The following is a 20,918-nucleotide window of genomic DNA, read 5'->3' as shown; positions in this document are numbered from 1 at the left end:
TTTCATTTGTACACTTTAAAAATAAAACTGGACAATTTGTTCTCATTTGTTGACCAGAAGACGGTATGGGAGCGAAAGGAAAGACGTTGTATATTTCGTCACGATCTTTTTGGGCGGCTGTTTGAATTTCATTTCTGACTTGAATGTAGTTTTTACACTTCAGTCTGTTCTTGCTTCCTCCTATTGATTTACTTTTATCACAAGGAGTTGCTGCCAATACAATTCGGAGAAATTTATCTAGACTATTTTACCTATTATATATAGATGCATACTGGAGTTATGAAACTTCGGACATAGAGTGCCTTGGACCATATCATCCAGGGCCAACAGGCAAATAATCTCCATACTGGCGTTATTTTGCCAGATTGGTCTGGGCTTGAGTTGTTTATCTATTCTTCAGTCTTGCCGCACCAATACAATCGAGGTGCAGTGACCTAATATATTCCTAAAGTATGATTGAGCATGTGAGGCTGGATATTTGTTTGCGAACAAATACATGCACTGCCGCAGCTTAAGATAATGATAGGTCAAACTGCCATATTTTTAGGCTGATCGAGAAGTAAAACTGTCCAAAAGAAATCATTGGATATTTCATAGGCAATTGCAATCGGATGTGCTGTACATGTATTTATGTCATACCTGGGAAAACGTTCGATAAGGGCGTTCCGGACCGTGTGATAATTTCTCTTATGTCATGCCTGGGCCTGATACGGGTGTTCCGGACCGTGTGATAACTATCCGGATCACATAGGGTTCGGGAGTGTTACTCAATAGAATATTTCGAATGCATTTCGAGCGCGCCGGTTGCGCCGCCGTCGGAAATTTGAACACCTGATTCGGACGTTAGAAACAATGTTGTTACAGTTTCTTGTTCGAGGACACAAAACTCCCTCAACTTCGGCGCATTCCGCATTGAAATGTGTGTTTTCTCGGGTGGGTGTGACCAAGGTATGACATTAAAAAAAACTAGAGTTCCACGAACACATATCTTCGCAGAATAAGCAAGGTTTCTATAAAGAGTGCAGAGAGCGGTGTTTTATAGAGTTCTTAAATCTATTATGTTTATAAATGTTACCTCATATATTAAGTTGAGGCTATCAATTCAGAGTTCTTAAATCTATTATGTTTATAAATGTTACCTCATATATTAAGTTGAGGCTATCAATTCACATGTGTGCGTTATGTACAGTGTATAGCGGTTTACAAGTAAGATAGGAAATGTATATTACAATCAATGCCAATGTAAGTATAATTGCTTTTGTTAAAAGAGCGTTTGAATCATATGTGCCTGAACATGTAAAAATGTAGCATTGTGTGTATGGGCAGTATTACCATAAGTAGCAGTTTGTTGTTATATCAAGGCAACATAGACCATGTCGTGGTCAGTATAGTATGTGTCTATTACAGTATCTTTGATATTGTCTTGTACATGTCCAAGGACGTAAACATGATCTAGAAGGGTACTATTGCCAGTGGAGCTTGAACTGTCCCGTTACGGATCATAAGGATTTGGGGAGGAAGAGGTAGAAATTGAAATCACCAAGGATAATTGTCAAGATGTCACTTGGAAGTTGACGTATGAAGGTTTTGTAGTCTATCGATCATGGCTGCTTCAGGCAAGGAGTGTGGTTAATGCTATTGACTGTGGTCGATATTTCTGTGACTATGCACTTCACTCCATCGGCTGAAATATTGAGGATTGACGTTTTGCGTTACGTGACAGTCATCACCCCTCCTCCTGTTCCATTTCTGTCTGCTCTAAAGGCCGTTGCTTGTGGCAGAAAATGTTTAGTCTGTTATTGGCCATTCAGGAAGGTTTCGACGAAGCATATAAGACATCAACCGGTTGTGTTGATCTGTCAGCTCTCAAGTCTTCTAAATGTTCCGCGTAGGAGTATATTCAGGAACTTTAATTGACATTAATACAAGTATCGTGGTCTTTTGTGTTAAGTTGTTGTGTAACCTTTGGCACAGGTAGCTGTTTTAGGCGTTCCATTTCTTTAAGAACATCTACTTTGGTTTACGGTATCGTAATTGTATAGTCTATCGTTAGCGTCCACCCTCATGTTACGAGGGTGTAATAATAGTCCGGGCAAGCCGCCCGATATGATGATGATGAATTGTATACGGATTAAATCCCAGTAGATACAATCCGTTCAAACTCAACACGACTGAGGCAACATATAAATGACCTGGGAAAAATGAGCTTTGCGCTCAAAGGGGACAACAATTCTGCCCGGACATTTCCCAGAGGGCACTATTCACGTCGTGCTTGGGTCATCCGCTTGTCGTAACCGTTGGAGAACTGAACGTTGTCTTTTAATGGGTACCGCGTTTGGGTAAATCTTTCTTGTATTGTCGGCAATTGCCTTTTGCCAACGCGATCACTGTCGACTTTTACGAGGATGGTGTGGACATTATGACCTGTGCTGTCAATGCCTATTAATATGGCGAATGCGCCCATAACAATTTCGTCTGAAACGTTACGTAGGCACTGACTATGACTCTTGCCCCTACTGCTATTGACAAAATCCCTCTCAAGCCTCCTGTTTCACTTGATTTTGTGGAGAGTAAGATTTGTGAGACCTGTTAGAATATCTTTTTTCGTGTCTCTATCTTTAATGTGAAACACCCTGGAGGGGAGTTTAGTCAGGTGTTGCATATTGTGCTCGTGTGCCTCGGGGTTGGTCCTAAAGCCCCCGTCACAAAAAAAGAAATTCAGCTCGGCCGACGTGTTGGCGAGCTTCAAATGTGCATTTTCGGCCGAGGACGTCCTGTCGATTACGCGGGCTTCGGGCGATTTTTAGAAATAAAAGTTGATCCAAATATTGGCCTTTTACCAGGTTAGTCGATATTAACTTCGTTCATGTCCAAAAGATGGTACCATCTCATGAGGGATTTCTAGTTTTTAGTGTTCGAAGGACGTCACCCGAGATTTTCATTGGAAAATACGGTCGACGCTCGGGCGATTTTGAAATTCGGCGAGCTTCCGGCGATCTACAAAGTCGGCCGACGCTTGCATGAATTGTGACGCCGGCTGAAAGACGTACAACGCTAGCACTCCTGATGGGTTTGTTTTGAAGACTTTCCTGGTTTTTAGGATATTTAAAAGAACTGAGTCAGCTTACAGATGTGATTTTTGTGGCAGAGACTGCCATTCTCATATAAGGCTGTTTAGCCATAATCGATGCTGTAGGGCTGTTGTGAAGTAGGATTTTACCATGGTCAATACTGACCGACGGAGGCCATATATATATATATACAGGATATCTATGTGCGCTATCTGTGCAAGAACCTTTTCGTACTCTCATCTACCAAGGACTGTGGTCCACATCCAGTGTAAGTATGGTATATACAACGGCATTTTATAAACCACATAAAGCTTAGTGTAATGCCTTCTGTAGTGCCTGCTGCTTGCACATAATTCTTTATATCATCGATCGCCAACATTTTCATTTTTGTTTTCATATTAATGATCATAAATGTTGTGTAAAGAATTCTTGCAACATGCCATGTATATAGTCACAAGTGCGCAGTTGAAACATAATGGCAGTGAATCGAGTAACGCCGTGTTCAAGGCGCAGGCGATGATCGATGTTTTTGTTTTGACTTGTCCCACACGAGCAGTGAATGCGTAACAACCAGGCCGGGCCCGGCCTATCCTGTCCTGTGTTTGTTGATATAAGCGGGGATGTAGTGCTGCCTGACCCATATAAGGAATGCCGAGCATCAATCTTGAGCCCAAGTGACAAACAGGTGTTGTCCTTAGATGTAGGTCGACAAGAGGTACTTTTACACAATTATAAACAAGCCTATTTCACCACGTTATTGGACCCTTATTACAATTTCATACATCTAGATTTGTTAATGATTACCTCAATGACCTTCCTGTCAAAAGCAATGCAAATTCATCAAACCCTACCCGAGACATTTGCCTCCAAAGGTAACAGAAAAAAAGCCCACTGCGGTTCTAAGCAAGCCACTAGGGGGTCTAAACTTACATCACTTACTCCCTGCCCCAAGAGCTATACACCAAGTAAAAATCATGACTATAGCACTTGCATAAAATTTGACTACAAGCTTTTGACGGATTGATAAACTTTCCTAATTAATAATGTAAAGCATCACCCAAACTATTCACATGCCATAAATTATGATAATTCATCAATCCATTTTGGAGTTATTTGTCTCCAAAGGTAACAACAAAAACACAAACTGCAGTTTTAAACAAGCAGCTAGGGGGCTTTGATTTACACCATTCACATGCTGTCTCAGAAGTTATCTACCACCTAAAAATGATGAACCTGGTGCTTCCAGAAAATTTGGCCTCAAACTTTGAAGCTCCGCTGCAGTACCTTGGATACCCGCTAGGAGGCTCATTATCGAACTTGACCTTCCTCTTTGACACCCCTACCCATCCACTTAATATCATGCACAACCGTCAACAGCTCCTCGAGTTATGCTGGCGACATACAAACTCACGCACACACAAAGCATGCTGCAGTACTGTAGGGAAGCGCCAGATAAATCATTTTCGAAGTTGACCTCCGTTCCCCAAATATATACACACCTACAAAAACTCATGAAGATCCATCAACGTTTCCGTCACTTATTTTTGCCTACATACAAACACACAAAAATGGAAAGTCCGCTGCAGTACTGTTGAAAAAAGCAAGGTAGGCCATTTTCTAACTTGACCTTCCTTTGCACAACCACTACAAACCTACCAAAAATCATAAAGATTCATTAAAGCTTTCTTGAGTTATGCTCTTGACATACATACAGACCCACCCAACAGATTTCTCAACCGAAAACATAATCTTCTCCGAGTTCACTCGGCGAAGATAAATACAACACGTTGTATTCCGCATCACCCTCGGTCCCAGCCCTCCCTCGGGTCGGATCGCCCTCCGGCCTACGGTCGATCCTACCCGCGGTCGGGCTGGTACCTCGGGTGATACGGAATACCCCGTGTTGTATTCTATATATATATATAGAAAACATGTTGGTTTGGCAATGCCTTTCCTTTGCGTTTCAAAGTCACAATCCATCTTCTCTTGCTGTTACTCACTAGTGAACTAGAGCCCTTGAGATCGACCTCGGAGTTGTCAGGTATTCAGAAAAATAGCCCACTTAGGATAAAAGGATTGAACATCTGTCAACAATGCAAGCATTTTTGTATTTAACCTTGACACACCTCTATTTATTTGACAAAAACTTAAAGTTTGCCATACTTGCAGGATCAGATCTAAACTCCAAACGGTGACCAGCAAAACAAAGACGCCAATGTTTTAAACATTACAAGGGTTTCCTCTTTTTAACATTGCTGATTATGCTTGGCCATTCACAAGTGACCTAGTTTTTATCCATTCCTGTATTTTCTGTTTGCACACTCTTTAAATGAAACTTGGTAATTGTTTTGACATGTGTGTTTTCCTATATTCCAAATGCCATTTTGCACGCGTAGTTGTTGACCAGAAGACATTTTGGTATGGAAATGAAAGACTGAATACAGTTTTAACTCTTTCAGTCTGTTCTTGCTTTCTGCTACTGTTTTACTTTTATCAGAGATGCTGATAAATTGGTAAAATATATCTAATATATTTTCCTTACATGTAGATGTATACTGAAATAATGAAATAGAAATTTTCGAAGTCGGACAAAGAGTGGCTAGAGCCTCCTGGGCCCACATGCAAATAATCCCATACTGGCTTTATTTTGGCAGATTGGTCTGGGCTTGAGTTGTTCATGTATTCTTCAGTCTTGCCGCACAAATACCAGCGCGGTGCGGTGACCTAATATATTCCTAAAGTAGGCTTAAGCACGTGATACTGGATATTGGTTTGTGAATAAACACATGCACTGCCGCAGCTAAAGATAATAAAAACTGCATTTTTTTTCAGGTCGATCGAGAAGCAAACCCACAGGAATGACTTTTGACAACAGTCCGGAAGAAATCTTTGATTATTTGATAAGCAAGGGCAATGGTGTGTGCTGTGCATGGATCTATAGAAAATGTATTGGTTTCGCAGCGCCTTCTCTTGGCGTTTCGTGATTTCAAATTCACCACATTACGAACTGGGTCAATTCAGAAGCGTATAATGCAAATGAGCGGTCTGGACGTAGACAGGCGGAGTTTATTGACTCTCGGCTAGGTGTCAATTACTATGCTAATCCCCACAGCACACACAGCCAGCCCTGAGCTAGACCTCCCATTATGTTCAACAAATCTCCCTATAAGTCGAATTCAGACTATTTAAGTCTTTCCCCAACAGGGCTAACTAAATTCAGTCCGGAGGTAGACCTACCGTTATGTTTGAAACACACGTCCGCTAATTGTGGTATTCAGTCTCCCCATAAGTTGAGTTTCCTCAACAGGGCTCACCAAATCCATTCTTGAGCTAAACCTACCGTTATGTTTGAAACACACGTCCGATAATTGTGGTATTCAGTCTCCCTATAAGTTGAGTTTCCTCAACAGGGCTCACTAAATCCATTCTTGAGCTAAACCTACCGTTACGTTTGAAACACACGTCCGCTAATTGTGGTATTCAGTCTCCCTATAAGTTGAGTTTCCTCAACAGGGCTCACTAAATCCATTCTTGAGCTAGACCTACCGTTATGTTTGAAACACACGTCCGCTAATTGTGGTATTCAGTCTCCCTATAAGTTGAGTTTCCTCAACAGGGCTCACTAAATCCATTCTTGAGCTAGACCTACCGTTACGTTTGAAACACACGTCCGCTAATTGTGGTATTCAGTCTCCCTATAAGTTGAGTTTCCTCAACAGGGCTCACTAAATCCATTCTTGAGCTAGACCTACTGTTAGGTTGAGTCTCCTCAACAGGGCTCACTAAATCCATTCTTGAGCTAAACCTACCGTTACGTTTGAAACACACGTCCGCTAATTGTGGTATTCAGTCTCCCAATAAGTTGAGTTTCCTCAACAGGGCTCACTAAATCCATTCTTGAGCTAGACCTACTGTTATGTTTGAAACACACGTCCGATAATTGTGGTATTCAGTCCCCCTATAAGTTGAGTTTCCTCAACAGGGCTCACTAACTCCATTCTTGAGCTAGACCTACCGTTACGTTTGAAACACACGTCCGCTAATTGTGGTATTCAGTCCCCCTATAAGTTGAGTTTCCTCAACAGGGCTCACTAAATCCATTCTTGAGCTAAACCTACCGTTACGTTTGAAACACACGTCCGCTAATTGTAGTATTCAGTCTCCCTATAAGTTGAGTTTCCTCAACAGGGCTCACTAAATCCATTCTTGAGCTAAACCTACCGTTATGTTTGAAACACACGTCCGCTAATTGTGGTATTCAGTCTCCCTATAAGTTGAGTTTCCTCAACAGGGCTCACTAAATCCATTCTTGAGCTAGACCTACCGTTACGTTTGAAACACACGTCCGCTAATTGTGGTATTCAGTCCCCCTATAAGTTGAGTTTCCTCAACAGGGCTCACTAAATCCATTCTTGAGCTAAACCTACCGTTACGTTTGAAACACAAGTCCGCTCATTGTAGTATTCAGTCTCCCTATAAGTTGAGTTTCCTCAACAGGGCTCACTAAATCCATTCTTGAGCTAGACCTACCGTTATGTTTGAAACACACGACCGCTAATTGTGGTATTCAGTCTCCCTATAAGTTGAGTTTCCTCAACAGGGCTCACTAAATCCGTTCTTGAGCTAAACCTATAGCTACCGTTACGTTTGAAACACACGTCCGATAATTGTAGTATTCAGTCTCCCTATAAGTTGAGTTTCCTCAACAGGGATCACTAAATCCATTCTTGAGCTAGACCTACCGTTATGTTTCAAACACACGTCCGCTAATTGTGGTATTCAGTCTCCCTATAAGTTGAGTTTCCTCAACAGGGCTCACTAAATCCATTCTTGAGCTAGACCTACCGTTACGTTTGAAACACACGTCCGCTTATTGAGGTATTCAGTCTCCCTATAAGTTGAGTTTTTTTCAACAGGGCTCACTAAATCCATTCTTGAGCTAGACCTACCGTTACGTTTGAAACACACGTCCGCTAATTGTGGTATTCAGTCTCCCTATAAGTTGAGTTTCCTCAACAGGGCTCACTAAATCCATTCCTGGGCTGGACCTACCGTCATGTTTGAAACACACGACCGCTAATTGTGGTATTCAGTCTCCCTATAAGATGAGTGCAGACTATGAAAGTCTTTCCCCAACAGGGCTCACTGAGGCCGATCCTGAGCCAGTCCTAGCTAGAACTTTGGCAACACAAATGCCATGGTTGACGTTGATTCCTGCTATGGGGCTAGGACGATCCGCGTGTGTGGCCAACACCGCTTCCCACGCTAAAGTGACCACTCTGAGACAGATGGCCCGTGATATCTACGTCACAGGAAAGGACGTCACAGGAAAGGAGAGAGCTGATTGGCTTCACTATTGAAGCGAAATTCCGTCACCGAACTGTGAAGGAAGACCATTGTTTAGCTCTCTAATGAACGCATGTGAATACAGGAGACCGCTTTACTAATCTTCAAGCATCCACTGTTCCCAAATCAGCCAGCTAGAGAAGCTCCAGTCAACCAGAGAACCTCCGGGATTGTAGCACACTTCGTAATGATTAATTCAAGGATACAAAGCATTGATATTTGGTGTCTTTGGTCTAGAGTCAAGCTACCACACGGTTATTAGCTAGCGCCAAGGTGCCAATAGCACTCCGCACAGCGGGGGAGCCGCAGATACTGCGGCTTTCCATAATACGCTTCTGAATTGGCTCAGTTCGTAATGACCAACCTCATCGCGCTGTTCCTCACTAGTTCACTGAATCCTGGTTTGGCATGAAAAGAGGACGTGGTATTTTTCGTCAAGACCGTTTTGTGCGGCTGTTTTGGTTTTGTTTGTGACTTAGATGTAACTTTAACAATTTCAGTCTGACCTTCTACTATTCATTTACTTCTTTTAGAGGGAGTTCCTGATAATAAAATCAGTTGAAATGTATTTGAGACACTTTAGCCATCATATATAGATGTATGCTGAAGTATCAAAATAGAGATCTTTTGATCACACCTCAACTACAGATTGTGACCGAAAAAGCAAGGTCACCAATGTTCTAGACATTACAATTTTGTACTTTTTAACCTTAGTGATTTAACTTGGTCACTCACATTTGAAACTCATCCAATGTTTTGGCTCTTACCTTCGATCAATCCTTCCTTGGTCAATGGTACTTGGTTGAACACTGTGTCACACACCATAAAGACCTTCCGGGTTTGTTGTTCAGCCTTTGCCTTATATAGCAAGACTTTCCACGTTTGTTGTTCAGCCTTTGCCTTATATGGTAATGGAGCAAGAAAAGCAGCCGCTCGATTTGCATGACACATTTGCGACCGAACTCATGCTTGTCCAAAAAAATATATTTGGGATGAAACTTCTTGTGAAAAATTTCAGGAGGCACTTAATTTACCACCAATACGAAACGACATACACCAGTTCTTATCAAAACCCTACACTAACAACCAAGCAGAAAATGTTGTTGAATATTTTAACCACATCATCAAGACAACAGCTGACCTTTCACTTAAATCAATTCGAGTTTTAAAACGGAAAAAGAAACGTACCAATAAACCATGGTACGACCAACAATGTCGGGATCTTAAATCAAGAATAAGAGTCCTTGCCGCGGAAATTAGAAAATTTCCATGGCGACAAGACAAAAGACAACATTATGTATTTAAGGTCAAGGAGTACAAGAAACTGTTAAAAAAGAGAAAGAAACAATTTAATGAAGAAAAAATGTCATCCTTAACAAAATTAGCTAAAAGAGAACCAAAATCCTTTTGGAATGAAATTAATAAACTGCGAAATTTAGAAAATGGAACGAAGGTTGGGCCAGGAGACCAAATTACAACTAACGAATGGCTAGATCATTTCAAAACAATAAATAAGAACACTGTAGTTGATAAAAAAGAAGAAGAACACACCGACAACATCATTACGTCACTTGAACATAAAACTGAAAACCAGCTAGATTTTGAAATCACAGACGAGGAAATTCAAAATGGCTTATCTAGTTTAAAAAGCAACAAATCCAGTGGAACAGATTCTATAATTAATGAATTGCTGAAATATGGCACCCCCCAACTCATACAACCCTTCAAAAAACTGTTCAATCTCCTGCTACAGTCTGGGCATTTTTCTCAGCAATGGAGTCAGAGCACACTTGTTCCCATCTACAAAAGTGGCGAAACATCAAATCCAACCAACTACAGAGGAATAGCCATTTCTAGTTGTGTAGGCAAATTATTTACATTTATTTTAAACAAACGTTTACAGTATTTCCTGGAAAGCTCAAATCTACTATCTCCTTTTCAATCCGGATTAAGGAAAGATTTCAGAACAAGTGATAACGTCTTCGTCCTCAAAACACTAATCGACCAGCAGACTTCCAAACCCGGGGGTAAATTATATACTTGCTTTATAGATTTTCGGAAGGCTTTTGATTGAATTTGGCGAAATGGATTATTTTATAAACTTTTGTCTTCGGGGATAGGGGGGAACTTCTTTAGGATAATAAAATCAATGTATCATAACATAGAATATTGTGTCAAAACCCCACATGGTCTGTCACCCTACTTTCAGTCTCTTTGCGGGGTGCGACAGGGTTGTAATCTAAGTCCTCTCATATTCAACCTATTCATCAATGATTTTCCATCTCTACTAGATCCAACATCCTGCGATCCATTGATACTAAAAGATATTGATATAAATAGCATATTTTGGGCCGACGACCTTGTCCTTGTATCAAAATCTGAAGCAGGCCTAAAAGAGTGTCTGAGGACACTGGACCAATTTTGTTCCCTATGGAAATTATCAATCAATAAGAACAAGACAAAAGTAATGATTTTCTCAAAAAATGGTCGGACAGCCGATTATAAGCATTCTCCTTTCAAATCTCAAGGTCAAGCTTTAGAGATAGCTAAATTTTACACATACTTAGGAGTGGACATTACACCGTCAGGATCTTTTAGTCGTGCCATTAAACAGTTAAGACTGAAAGCTCTACGTGCCTCTTTTAGATTAAAATCATTATTATCATCAAACTCAAATCCGTCAATCTCCCTAGCTATTGATCTGTTTAACAGTTTGGTGAAACCTATTCTGCTTTATTGCAGTGAACTTACTGGAATAAATATACAATGTAGATACCTAATTTTCAAAGGAATTAAGGAATATCCCAATGAAAAGATCAGAACATCAATAGATACAATCCTCAGCCCGATATTGGGGTCGGATGTTGGTTTACTGAGAGTTAGTCGCTTAGGAAAGATATCAGACCCCACGTCTACAGTTACTCGCCCTGTTGTTGTTCGATTCAAGAAGTATAGTGATAAACTGAACGTGATTTACCAGTCAGACAGAATGTCACGGTAGATCAACCAAAAATTTCGTATGAAATTCCTTACTTGGAATATGTACTTTTAAATTTTTTGCAAAATTATACTACGTGTTCCAAAAAGTTCTATAAATGCCGCCGTAAGGGGTGAATTGGGAGTATTCCCGTTGTTCATTGACAGTCAAACACAGTTGATTAAATACTGGCTAAGATTGAAAAATTCACCTAATGACAAGATTGTTAAAAAAGCATACGACACTTCAGTCGAAGAAGAACATGACTGGGCTACTCACGTTCAAGATATATTATGTAGACATGGGTTCCAAAATGTTTGGCTTAACCCCGCAGTTAATGCCAATTATTTTGGAATTATATTCAAAGAACGTCTGAAAGACTCATTTCTTTCTGGCTGGAGGGAACAACTTAGACATTCCAGTAAACTACACGCATATTCTAAAATCAAAAAGCACTTTGGCATGGAAACATATCTCACATCAATTCATAATAAACTGTTTGCAAATAGCATAACAAAGCTGAGAATCAGTGCACATTGCTTAGAAGTTGAAAAGGGTCGACACCACAACACACCGGCCACTCAGAGATTGTGTCCCACATGTAATGGAAGTGTTGAAGATGAATTCCACTTTGTAATGAATTGTCCAACTTATAGCAAAGAGAGAGATATGCTTTTACAGACTATTGTTACTAAAACAAACTTCACCCTATCTGGTACACAGAGCGATATTTTCTATGTGCCGTTGTCATGTCCGACTCCTATATCCATGTACATAGGTCAATTTCTCCATAAATCATTCGAAAAGCGAGACAGAATTACCCATACATGATTATATATTGTAACAAATACACTGGTTTCGAAAATATTTTGTACTTAGAATTGTAGGATAGATTAGCCTTGTAGTATTGTTGATTTCATGCCATACATTGTACCATGTACGATTGTTGAGCAATAAAGTTCACTTCACTTCACTTGTAACCGCTACAACGTTGCGTCCATGCTTGCATTGCCATGCTTGCATTGTGGTTTCGAACTTCAATATTTCGAAAATTTAGGTAAGTCCAATCCTTGTGTTGGAAATTACAGTTTAAACTTGTTTAAGAATGGTCTCATATTTGCTGCCTTACGGATTTTCCCATGGTAATTCACTCACAGTTTGTTTTCGTTCGATACATTGAGAAAGTATTGCAAATGTAGACAGAACATGTATATACATATTCCTATAAAGCATCTTTAGGCCTTAAGAATTTTTCACACTCTTCAGGGCATTGCTTAGTGGATGGTATTTGCAATTGAGGCTGTCAGTAAATACATATGTGTATTGATAAACTATGAATATCAAAAGATGCGTAAAGTAACAATCTGTTTAAGATTTGACGTTCAGCTACTTGTAACTTATCAAACCACTGATTACAGAGTATCAAGGGGATAAACCCCTAATAATTTATTTTCATCTTGATCATTCTTGTACTTGTTAGGACATATGGCTTTCACCGGTTGAAGCCAGGCTCTTCCACTTGTCGTGAGAAGACGTCATTATCAGTTCGGTCAAGCCCAACAAACCTGCACTGCCCTTACACGTACGCTCTCGACCCTGGCTACCTCTTGTAGCTTCCCGTTCTCCCGTCAGCGCGACCACCACTAGACCATCCTTGCTTACTACGTTCCCTCGTCTTTTCCAACCATTTTGTTTCTCTGAACAGCAACCTGAAGCCATCGTGATTCTTTCAACAGCAACCTGTAGCAAATGAATGAATGAATGATTGGTGAATAACACCTAATCCAACACACTGATATAGCATAATATGTGGCCAAAATCGTGTTTTACACACATCATGCATGATAGCACAAGTCCAAACAAAACACAGACACGTCGTTGGGAATATACATTTACATGCATTACACTATTGCATGCATACCTACATACAACACTGGGCTACGTAAATGCATGACGAGATTAAAAGGAATACAAATGTCGGCTAAGGAGTTAAAGGACTGCAGTTAAGAAAAAACATATAACAATCGGAAACAAGAGAACAGCTGAAGAAGGAGAACATATTTTGCTTAGGTACAGCCCATAGGAACAGCCAATAGGTTCAGGTATTCCTCATGATACATTTATTAGAGACATGGTCAACGTTACATATAGGAATCCACTGCATAAAATGTACGTTCAGAAAGATTACAATCCATCTTGCGATCAGGTGTGGGATCAGTAAAGTGATAGCTTGATTGTGCTGTAATTTTGATATGAAGACGATATGAAACCGTGCATTGTGAGGCAGGGCTGTCTGAATAGTCTTTATCTTTGTATACTGGCGAACTATGGAACATTTTAATGAATACATTTTCTGTCAACATACACAATAATAAGAGCTGCATATACAGTAAACAGAAACCAGTAGGCAACAACCAGTAGCTATATTTACCCGAGAAATTTCTAGCAACTGGCGAGAGATAAAGAAAAGGGCTCATGAATAGTAAGTGGTAGTAATATAGTAATATGGAAGGAGAATGATCAAAGTCACCCTCTATATATGAGTTCTTTTCTTGACTGTGGTGCAGGTAAAACTATCACCTCATTGCTTCTATCACACAGCTTTGATTAAAGTTCCTCGCGGACTTCAGAAGACCAGAAGGTGTCTCATAGCGGCCTAAATACTAGTATTAGGGAAACAAAGACGGCTGGTAATCATATATATAACGCGAATATCTTGACTGGGGTCAATAACATTCTTGGCACTCCTAACGTCTGTTGATAGGGAACCGTCATTCATATAAACCCTACGGTCCTATGTCCCAGTCAAAATCTAAAAAGACAGCCGGTTTGAAGGGAAGCAGAACACGTTTCCGGCCTATGTGGATTTCTATAGTTAAGGGCCCCGAGGTGACTAGCTTCGACGCGGTAAAAATTATAGCGCGGTGCACTTGAGAAATACCAAAAACGAATATGTTTGAGTTAAGGGTACAACCTACAAATAACAAAAAAAAAAACAGAAAATCCTGTCGGCGTATCGGCTCCTTACGCCCACTTTGAAGGGGAGGGACCGGTTAATGGCCATGCGCACAAAGCCCAGTTTGCAATTTTTTTTTTTTTTTGTTATTGATTTTGAGAATTTTTCCCGGTGAAATCTTTGGTCAATTTTTGGCCATTTTTTCAGGCAGGGAGACCAGACATGTGTTTACTTTTCAAATCCAGAAAGAAATTGTGACCATTGACATTTGTTGTGGTATAGAATTACATCTTTTGGAAAGAGGTTTTCCCCTACTAGTCAAGTGTTTCCCAGCTACAGGGTGTAAGGTCATTGTTTGTTTACGTTCAAACAGGTCTAGTGCGTCAGAACGCAGGAGTCGAACGCGGCTTTTTCCAAAAACGCTCTTTTTGTTGTTTCTTTGTGTTGGAAATTACAGTTTAAACTTGTTTAAGAATGATTTCTACCAACACAGATGAACTTTCAAGCTAAAATATGAGACCACTTTTCCTAAGATCGTTTCATTTTTTTCTGACAAGGTAACAGTATAAATTGCACTGAAACTTTTGTTAATTTTTTAATTCAATTTTGCATCTATTGTTAAATGTAGCTTTCTTCTCTGTGTCCTCTGTTTTGAGGATTTAAATAAAATTTAATTCGTTTTGATTTGAAGTCATGCTTAATCCTGGCAGGGACAGTCGCCCCCGGCTATTGACGAAATAGTCGACGTCGGCCCGTTCTCCCGGAAGGGAAATCGCCACACCTACTGGAAGAACAGCCGCTCCCAGCTACCGGCCGTGCAATTATCTTCAGCTACCGACCGGGAAATTTCCCTCATCTACCGACAGGGCAACTGCCTTCATCTACCAGCCGGGCAACTGACCGGTGCTACCAGCCGGGCAACTGCCCGGTGCTACCAGCCGGGCAACTGCCCTGAGCTACCGGCCGGGCAACTGCCCGGTGCTACCAGCCGGGCAACTGCCCCGAGCTACCAGCCGGGCAACTGCCCTGAGCTACCGGCCGGGCAACTGCCCTGAGCTACCGGCCGGGCAACTGCCCTGAGCTACCGGCCGGGCAACTGCCCTGAGCTACCGGCCGGGCAACTGCCCTGAGGTACCGGCCGGGCAACTGCCCTGAGCAACCGGCCGGGCAACTGCCCTGAGCTACCGGCCGGGCAACTGCCCTGAGCTACCGGCCGGGCAACTGCCCTGAGCTACCAGTCGGGCAACTGCCCTGTGCTAGCTGCTGGCCGGGCAACTGCCCTGAGCTACCATTTAAAATGATGAAATGAAGACGAGACGGCTGAATAATACAAATATTGGTCAGGGCAATCGCCCCCACTAAGCAAACATTTCAGAAAATAAGTGTCGTTAAAAGACAAATACTTGTACAAGATGACGTGATTTTTTGAAAAGTTTAACCCTCAATTTTCAAATTTTTAAGGAAAAAAAGAGGAATAAAATGGATTTTCCCTTAGTATTTTGGATTCTGTTTTATACTTAGATCGAGGTAAACATTACGGCTTCGATTCAATAGTGTAAGAACTTACCAGCAACACCGCCAAGCAGACAAACCAAAAGCCAGAAAAAGACGTCCACAGCCATCTTTTTGCTGGCTACTTCCTCCTGATCACATTATATATTGAACAGTATTCATACGCGGGACAAAGTAACACACAAACTCAGAGCACCCCAGAAAGGCTTGAATGTGGGTTTAGGTGGTTGATGGTGCTATTTCATACTGTAGCTCTAATATTATTACTTAGTTTTTCGTAGTTCTGCATTTTTAAGATAATCTACAGTGCATTTTTTCCTTTTGCTTAAAAAATTCTTTTCACTTTTTGAAATATTCTAACCCTTCTGATTCATCTCTGGATTATTGTTAATTTTCAATGTTATCGGGCTTACATATTGACTTGTTATCTGTTTTCCTGATTGAAAATTCGTTACGATATGGCACAAAGGTAACCATTTTTAACGTGGTAAGATATCACTACGCCTGGCGCCCGAGCCGACAAGTTTGAGCGTTCTAAAGAGGTTACTTCGCGTACCCTGAGGCTCTGTCAAATTGTGCACAAAGATGGACGTGGCAGTTTATAGCACAGATGTAGAGACGTGACAGTTTGCTGGCATATAGACGACCACATCTGCTATCAATCTGTTCGGACTGTACCAACACCCTAGTGAAGAACTCTGCATGCACCAAAATGTGGCTGAAGTACATGCATGCAGTGTCCTTCAAAACAATAATCAACGCCGCCACATTAGCCTGTGCGACCTTACAGACGTGTGCAGCACAGTAAACAATGGGACTGGTTGGACTAGATACAACATCAATCACATTCTACTGCGGGATATGTTGGGTGGGGGGCAATTTCATAAACGTCCCGTTAAACTCCAGTCAAAGTGGTGATAATAATGACTCTTCTACAATTTTTTCGATAGTTTATATCATGTTACCTGTTACACAACAATAGCTACTGATGATCACTTTGGCAATTCTTAAAAGTTTACATGTACAGAAAGACAAAACTGTTAGGAGAAGTTCATTATACTTCTGCTAGAAGGCATAAAAGAGCTGCAGTGGGCTACAATCTTTCACAAACGTGCACTTCTCGACGTTCTAAAGACCTTTAGCTAATTCGACTGAATAGCTTTCATTAGAAATCAGCAGCTCTTCCCTGCACCAGGTAAAATGCGGAGGTTTATTGCAGCAACATTTCAAAATGATGGTTTAAGATACGTGTTTGCAAAAGTGCACTTGTTTGCATAACATATGATGGTACTTGTTTGCATAATTAATATTTTGTAATGTTTCACCCCACTACATTATTTAAAAAAGAAAGAGATTCCAAATAGGAAAGGTGAAACACAGTTCGCAGATCCCAAAATATCCTATCTCTCAAAGCAAGTCGACCTGTTTATCATAAACGGCTGTATTTCCTTTTATCAACACCCATCCTCACCTACACTCTCAACATCAGTCTCTCTTTTGCCGTCTTACACGATCTGATCATGGCGTTCCCCCCCCCCCGCACTCATCTCTACAACCTGTCCTGTCTTGACATTGTGCGAGGGGTGGCCGCAGCGATGCAAATATTTTATTATATACACACCTCATGGCTAGATTTTGCAAAGTTTCACTGTAGGACCCTGCGTTTATTTCCGTGCAAATGTGTGACTTTGGTCGTTTTGCAGAGCTTTGTGCTTCTTTCTTTTGCTGTGCACTACTCTGTGGTGAGGCGAATAGAAACAAAAAAACACGCTCCATTAAAGAGACGTAAGAGAGACGTCACGGCCAAAGTCGTGCAAAACACCGACCTGATTTTTCTTGATGATCCTTTTTATAAACAGTTTCAATCACAAATCAAAAACAACTAATGAATGACTAAAAAAAAAACTTGACCTGAAGAATACGCGTTTTGCATTTCACAGAGAATGACAAATCTACATTCTTTATTTTCCCGTTACGCAAATTTGTAGGTCTAGATCTGACTTTTCCAGGTTTAACCAACCGTATCGGCATGGCAGCAATTACTTATTGAATACAAATACCACACATCACACAACACTTTGGGACCTCTCTTTTTATTTCCTCAGTGTTCAAGCCCATGCACAAGCAACGTTCTTAATTATGAAATCCAAGTATACTGTTTAGCCAGACCTATGTATTTTCTATTCTATCAATTCTAGATATATTTTATAAGATGCAAAGGTACGTTTTAAACCTCTTTTACGTGTGTATGATATGTTTATGTTGTATTTATTACCGCGATATAGCACATTGGCTGATTGTGTGTTGTGGAAGTGTGACGATAAACAGTCGTGGAAGTGTGACGATAAACAGTCGTGGAAGTGTGACGATAAACAGTCGTGGAAGTGTGACGATAAACAGTCATGGAAGTGTGACGATTAACAGCCGTGGAAGTGTGACGATAAACAGTCGTGGAAGTGTGACGATAAACAGTCGTGGAAGTGTGACGATAAACAGTCGTGGAAGCTAGTGTGACGATAAACAGTCGTGGAAGTGTGACGATAAACAGTCGTGGAAGTGTGACGATGAACATTCGTGGAAGTGTGACGATAAACAGTCGTGGAAGTGTGACGATAAACAGTCGTGGAAGTGTGACGATGAACATCCGTGGAAGTGTGACGATAAACAGTCGTGGAAGTGTGACGATAAACAATCGTGGAAGTGTGACGATAAGCAGTCGTGGAAGTGTGACGATAAACAGTCGTGGAAGTGTGACGATAAACAGTCGTGGAAGTGTGACGATGAACATTCGTGGAAGTGTGACGATAAACAGTCGTGGAAGTGTGACGATAAACAGTCGTGGAAGTGTGACGATGAACATTCGTGGAAGTGTGACGATAAACAGTCGTGGAAGTGTGACGATAAACAGTCGTGGAAGTGTGACGATAAACAGTCGTGGAAGTGTGACGATGAACATTCGTGGAAGTGTGACGATAAACAGTCGTGGAAGTGTGACGATAAACAGTCTTGGAAGTGTGACGATAAACAGTCGTGGAAGTGTGACGATAAACAGTCGTGGAAGTGTGACGATGAACATTCGTGGAAGTGTGACGATAAACAGTCATGGAAGTGTGTCAATGAAAAGGCATGGAAGTGTGTCAATAGATGGGCGTGAGAGTGTGTCAATCAATGAATAGGCACGAGAGAATGTCAATGAATATGCTTGGAAGTGGTTTCAATTAATGGTTCTGGAAGTGTGCTAATAAACCACTTTTTCGTCAGTGTCAGAAGATGCCATTCAAAGTTACGAAGTTTTCTTTTCATACTAAGAAAATTTACATTTCTCTCCTCCATATGAGAAAAACAAAACGCCCCTGAGAACGATCATCGAATACATTGTTTCTGTATAGCGCTCTAACTTCTAATCACCAAGAAGATGTAAGGATCCGGCTCAGTTTTAGTCTTCTATGCGTGTTCTTGTAGCATCTAGCATGTCTTTCTAGTATTGCATCCCAATCTGGATACAACTGAAAAAGAACTAGCTATAGTTAAATGGCAGGAAGTGCGTTTAGTATAATAACAAATAATACTGGGATAGAAAATTTGTCATGGGCTTTAACTATACGAACAACAAGCGGTTAGATATTCTATGATTTGCTTAAATGTTGGTGAAGATGCAACTAGTATGATACAGCTTTGATTTTATCATCTACCATCAGTTATTGCAATTAATGCCCCATACGTTGGAGAACAAAGTATAGACCTACGTAGCGTATCTTGAAAACATATTTTGTTTTTGCCTTGTATATTGCTTAAGCTTGCACGTTTCACTAACTACTAACAATTATGAATGATTTCTAGGGAAGAAAATGGAGGATGTCCTTGTCTTCGAACTCCTTTTTCGTCAATTTACTCTCTGCATAAAGTAGTTTCACCTGTAATCAAGTACAGTGAGGATTTAGGAAACAATACTGAAAACTTTGAGTGGTATTTCTACTTGAAATTGATATTACACTTGATATTGAAACTCTCTGTTTGCGATGCTACAAGCAAGGAGAGCAATAAATTGAAGCGTTCCATATAGCTGAGAGTTATTACCTCCAAGACCATACATAATTGTCATCATCTCTTGGTGATACCCAATTGTGGACCCATTAAGGTATTTGTTTCGTGTTCTAAGTACACACTATCATGCTCAGCAGGACAATACTTTCCTCAAAACTACATATTTTAGATATGTCGACAAATACGTTGTCGCCCAGTCCGGACGATGCTTTCAGTTCAGAGTACCACAGCACGAAATGGCATCGGATCCCAGGGGATACGTAACGTTACAGGGATTCCTCCGGAAATATTCCAAAGCCCGTGCGGATTTAGTCGGATCAGTTAGTTACGTTGGATCCGCCTGTATCCGTCACAGTATCCGCCAAAAATACAAAAAAAATCCCTGTACGTATCCGCCGGGATCCGAGGCCAAGCGGTTTGGATCAATTACAATCATAATGCATAAATATGCGAAGAATGGCCGTCCCCTGGATGTGACGCTTACCTTACGACGAACGCCCTTGACAAGCCGTTCGAACTCCGTGGGATTAAGCAAACGGGTGATGATGTTGTAGGTAAGGTTTCCTGGGGAAAAAAAAGGACTCACATTTTTTTAAAGGGTTAAGAGTATTTGCACTGATGGACGGCGTCTATGGCTCAGCTAACTGGTAAGATGAGGCAAATAAGTCGATTCTTGTCTTTACAATCCCATGTAAGTATTTGATAAAGCTAATCTGAATTTCCCCTAAAAATGGCCAATCCTTAAGAGGATATCCCTTGAATAATATACTGTTAATCACTGTCCATGATGTAGCATGTCATATGTTATATATACCTACGTCGACATCTACCGCTCCACTCCTTGTACCCCGACTTGCACGGGCATTCGTAGCCTCCGGGAGTGTTCCTGCATTTTCGATTACTCCCACAGCTCACAGTGGCACACTCACCGATGGTCTACATTTTTTTTAGAAAAAAGAAGCATCATAAAGAACCCAACGTGCCTCATGGTTGCAATAAGTACAGTACTTAT

At 40.9% G+C, this 20,918-nt stretch overlaps 1 protein-coding gene and 2 long non-coding RNA genes across 3 annotated transcripts; 1 reads left to right on the top strand and 2 right to left on the bottom strand.

The window, feature by feature from the left end:
• Window positions 1–12,806: 12,806 nt before the first annotated feature.
• LOC136444931 (uncharacterized) lies at window positions 12,807–16,644 on the bottom strand. Its single transcript, XR_010757356.1, has 2 exons — window positions 15,918–16,644; window positions 12,807–13,134 (listed from the first exon to the last, which is right to left on the bottom strand). It is a non-coding gene; the product is annotated as an uncharacterized lncRNA (long non-coding RNA).
• A 1,620-nt stretch (window positions 16,645–18,264) lies between these two features.
• LOC136444302 (translation factor GUF1 homolog, mitochondrial-like) lies at window positions 18,265–19,016 on the top strand. The gene is made up of 2 exons (XM_066441815.1): window positions 18,265–18,270; window positions 18,411–19,016. The coding sequence occupies exons 1-2, from the start codon at window positions 18,265–18,267 to the stop codon at window positions 19,014–19,016; spliced, it is 612 nt and encodes a 203-aa protein (XP_066297912.1).
• A 117-nt stretch (window positions 19,017–19,133) lies between these two features.
• On the bottom strand, window positions 19,134–20,857 carry LOC136444929 (uncharacterized). The gene is made up of 3 exons (XR_010757354.1): window positions 20,725–20,857; window positions 20,391–20,470; window positions 19,134–19,776 (listed from the first exon to the last, which is right to left on the bottom strand). It is a non-coding gene; the product is annotated as an uncharacterized lncRNA (long non-coding RNA).
• Between the last annotated feature and the right edge of the window lie 61 nt (window positions 20,858–20,918).

The sequence above is a fragment of the Branchiostoma lanceolatum genome, chromosome 11 (assembly GCF_035083965.1).
Source record: "Branchiostoma lanceolatum isolate klBraLanc5 chromosome 11, klBraLanc5.hap2, whole genome shotgun sequence".
NCBI classification, from domain to species: Eukaryota; Metazoa; Chordata; class Leptocardii; order Amphioxiformes; family Branchiostomatidae; genus Branchiostoma; species Branchiostoma lanceolatum.
Note: the sequence above shows the minus strand (reverse complement) of the source record. Positions and strands in the feature narration are given on the sequence as shown.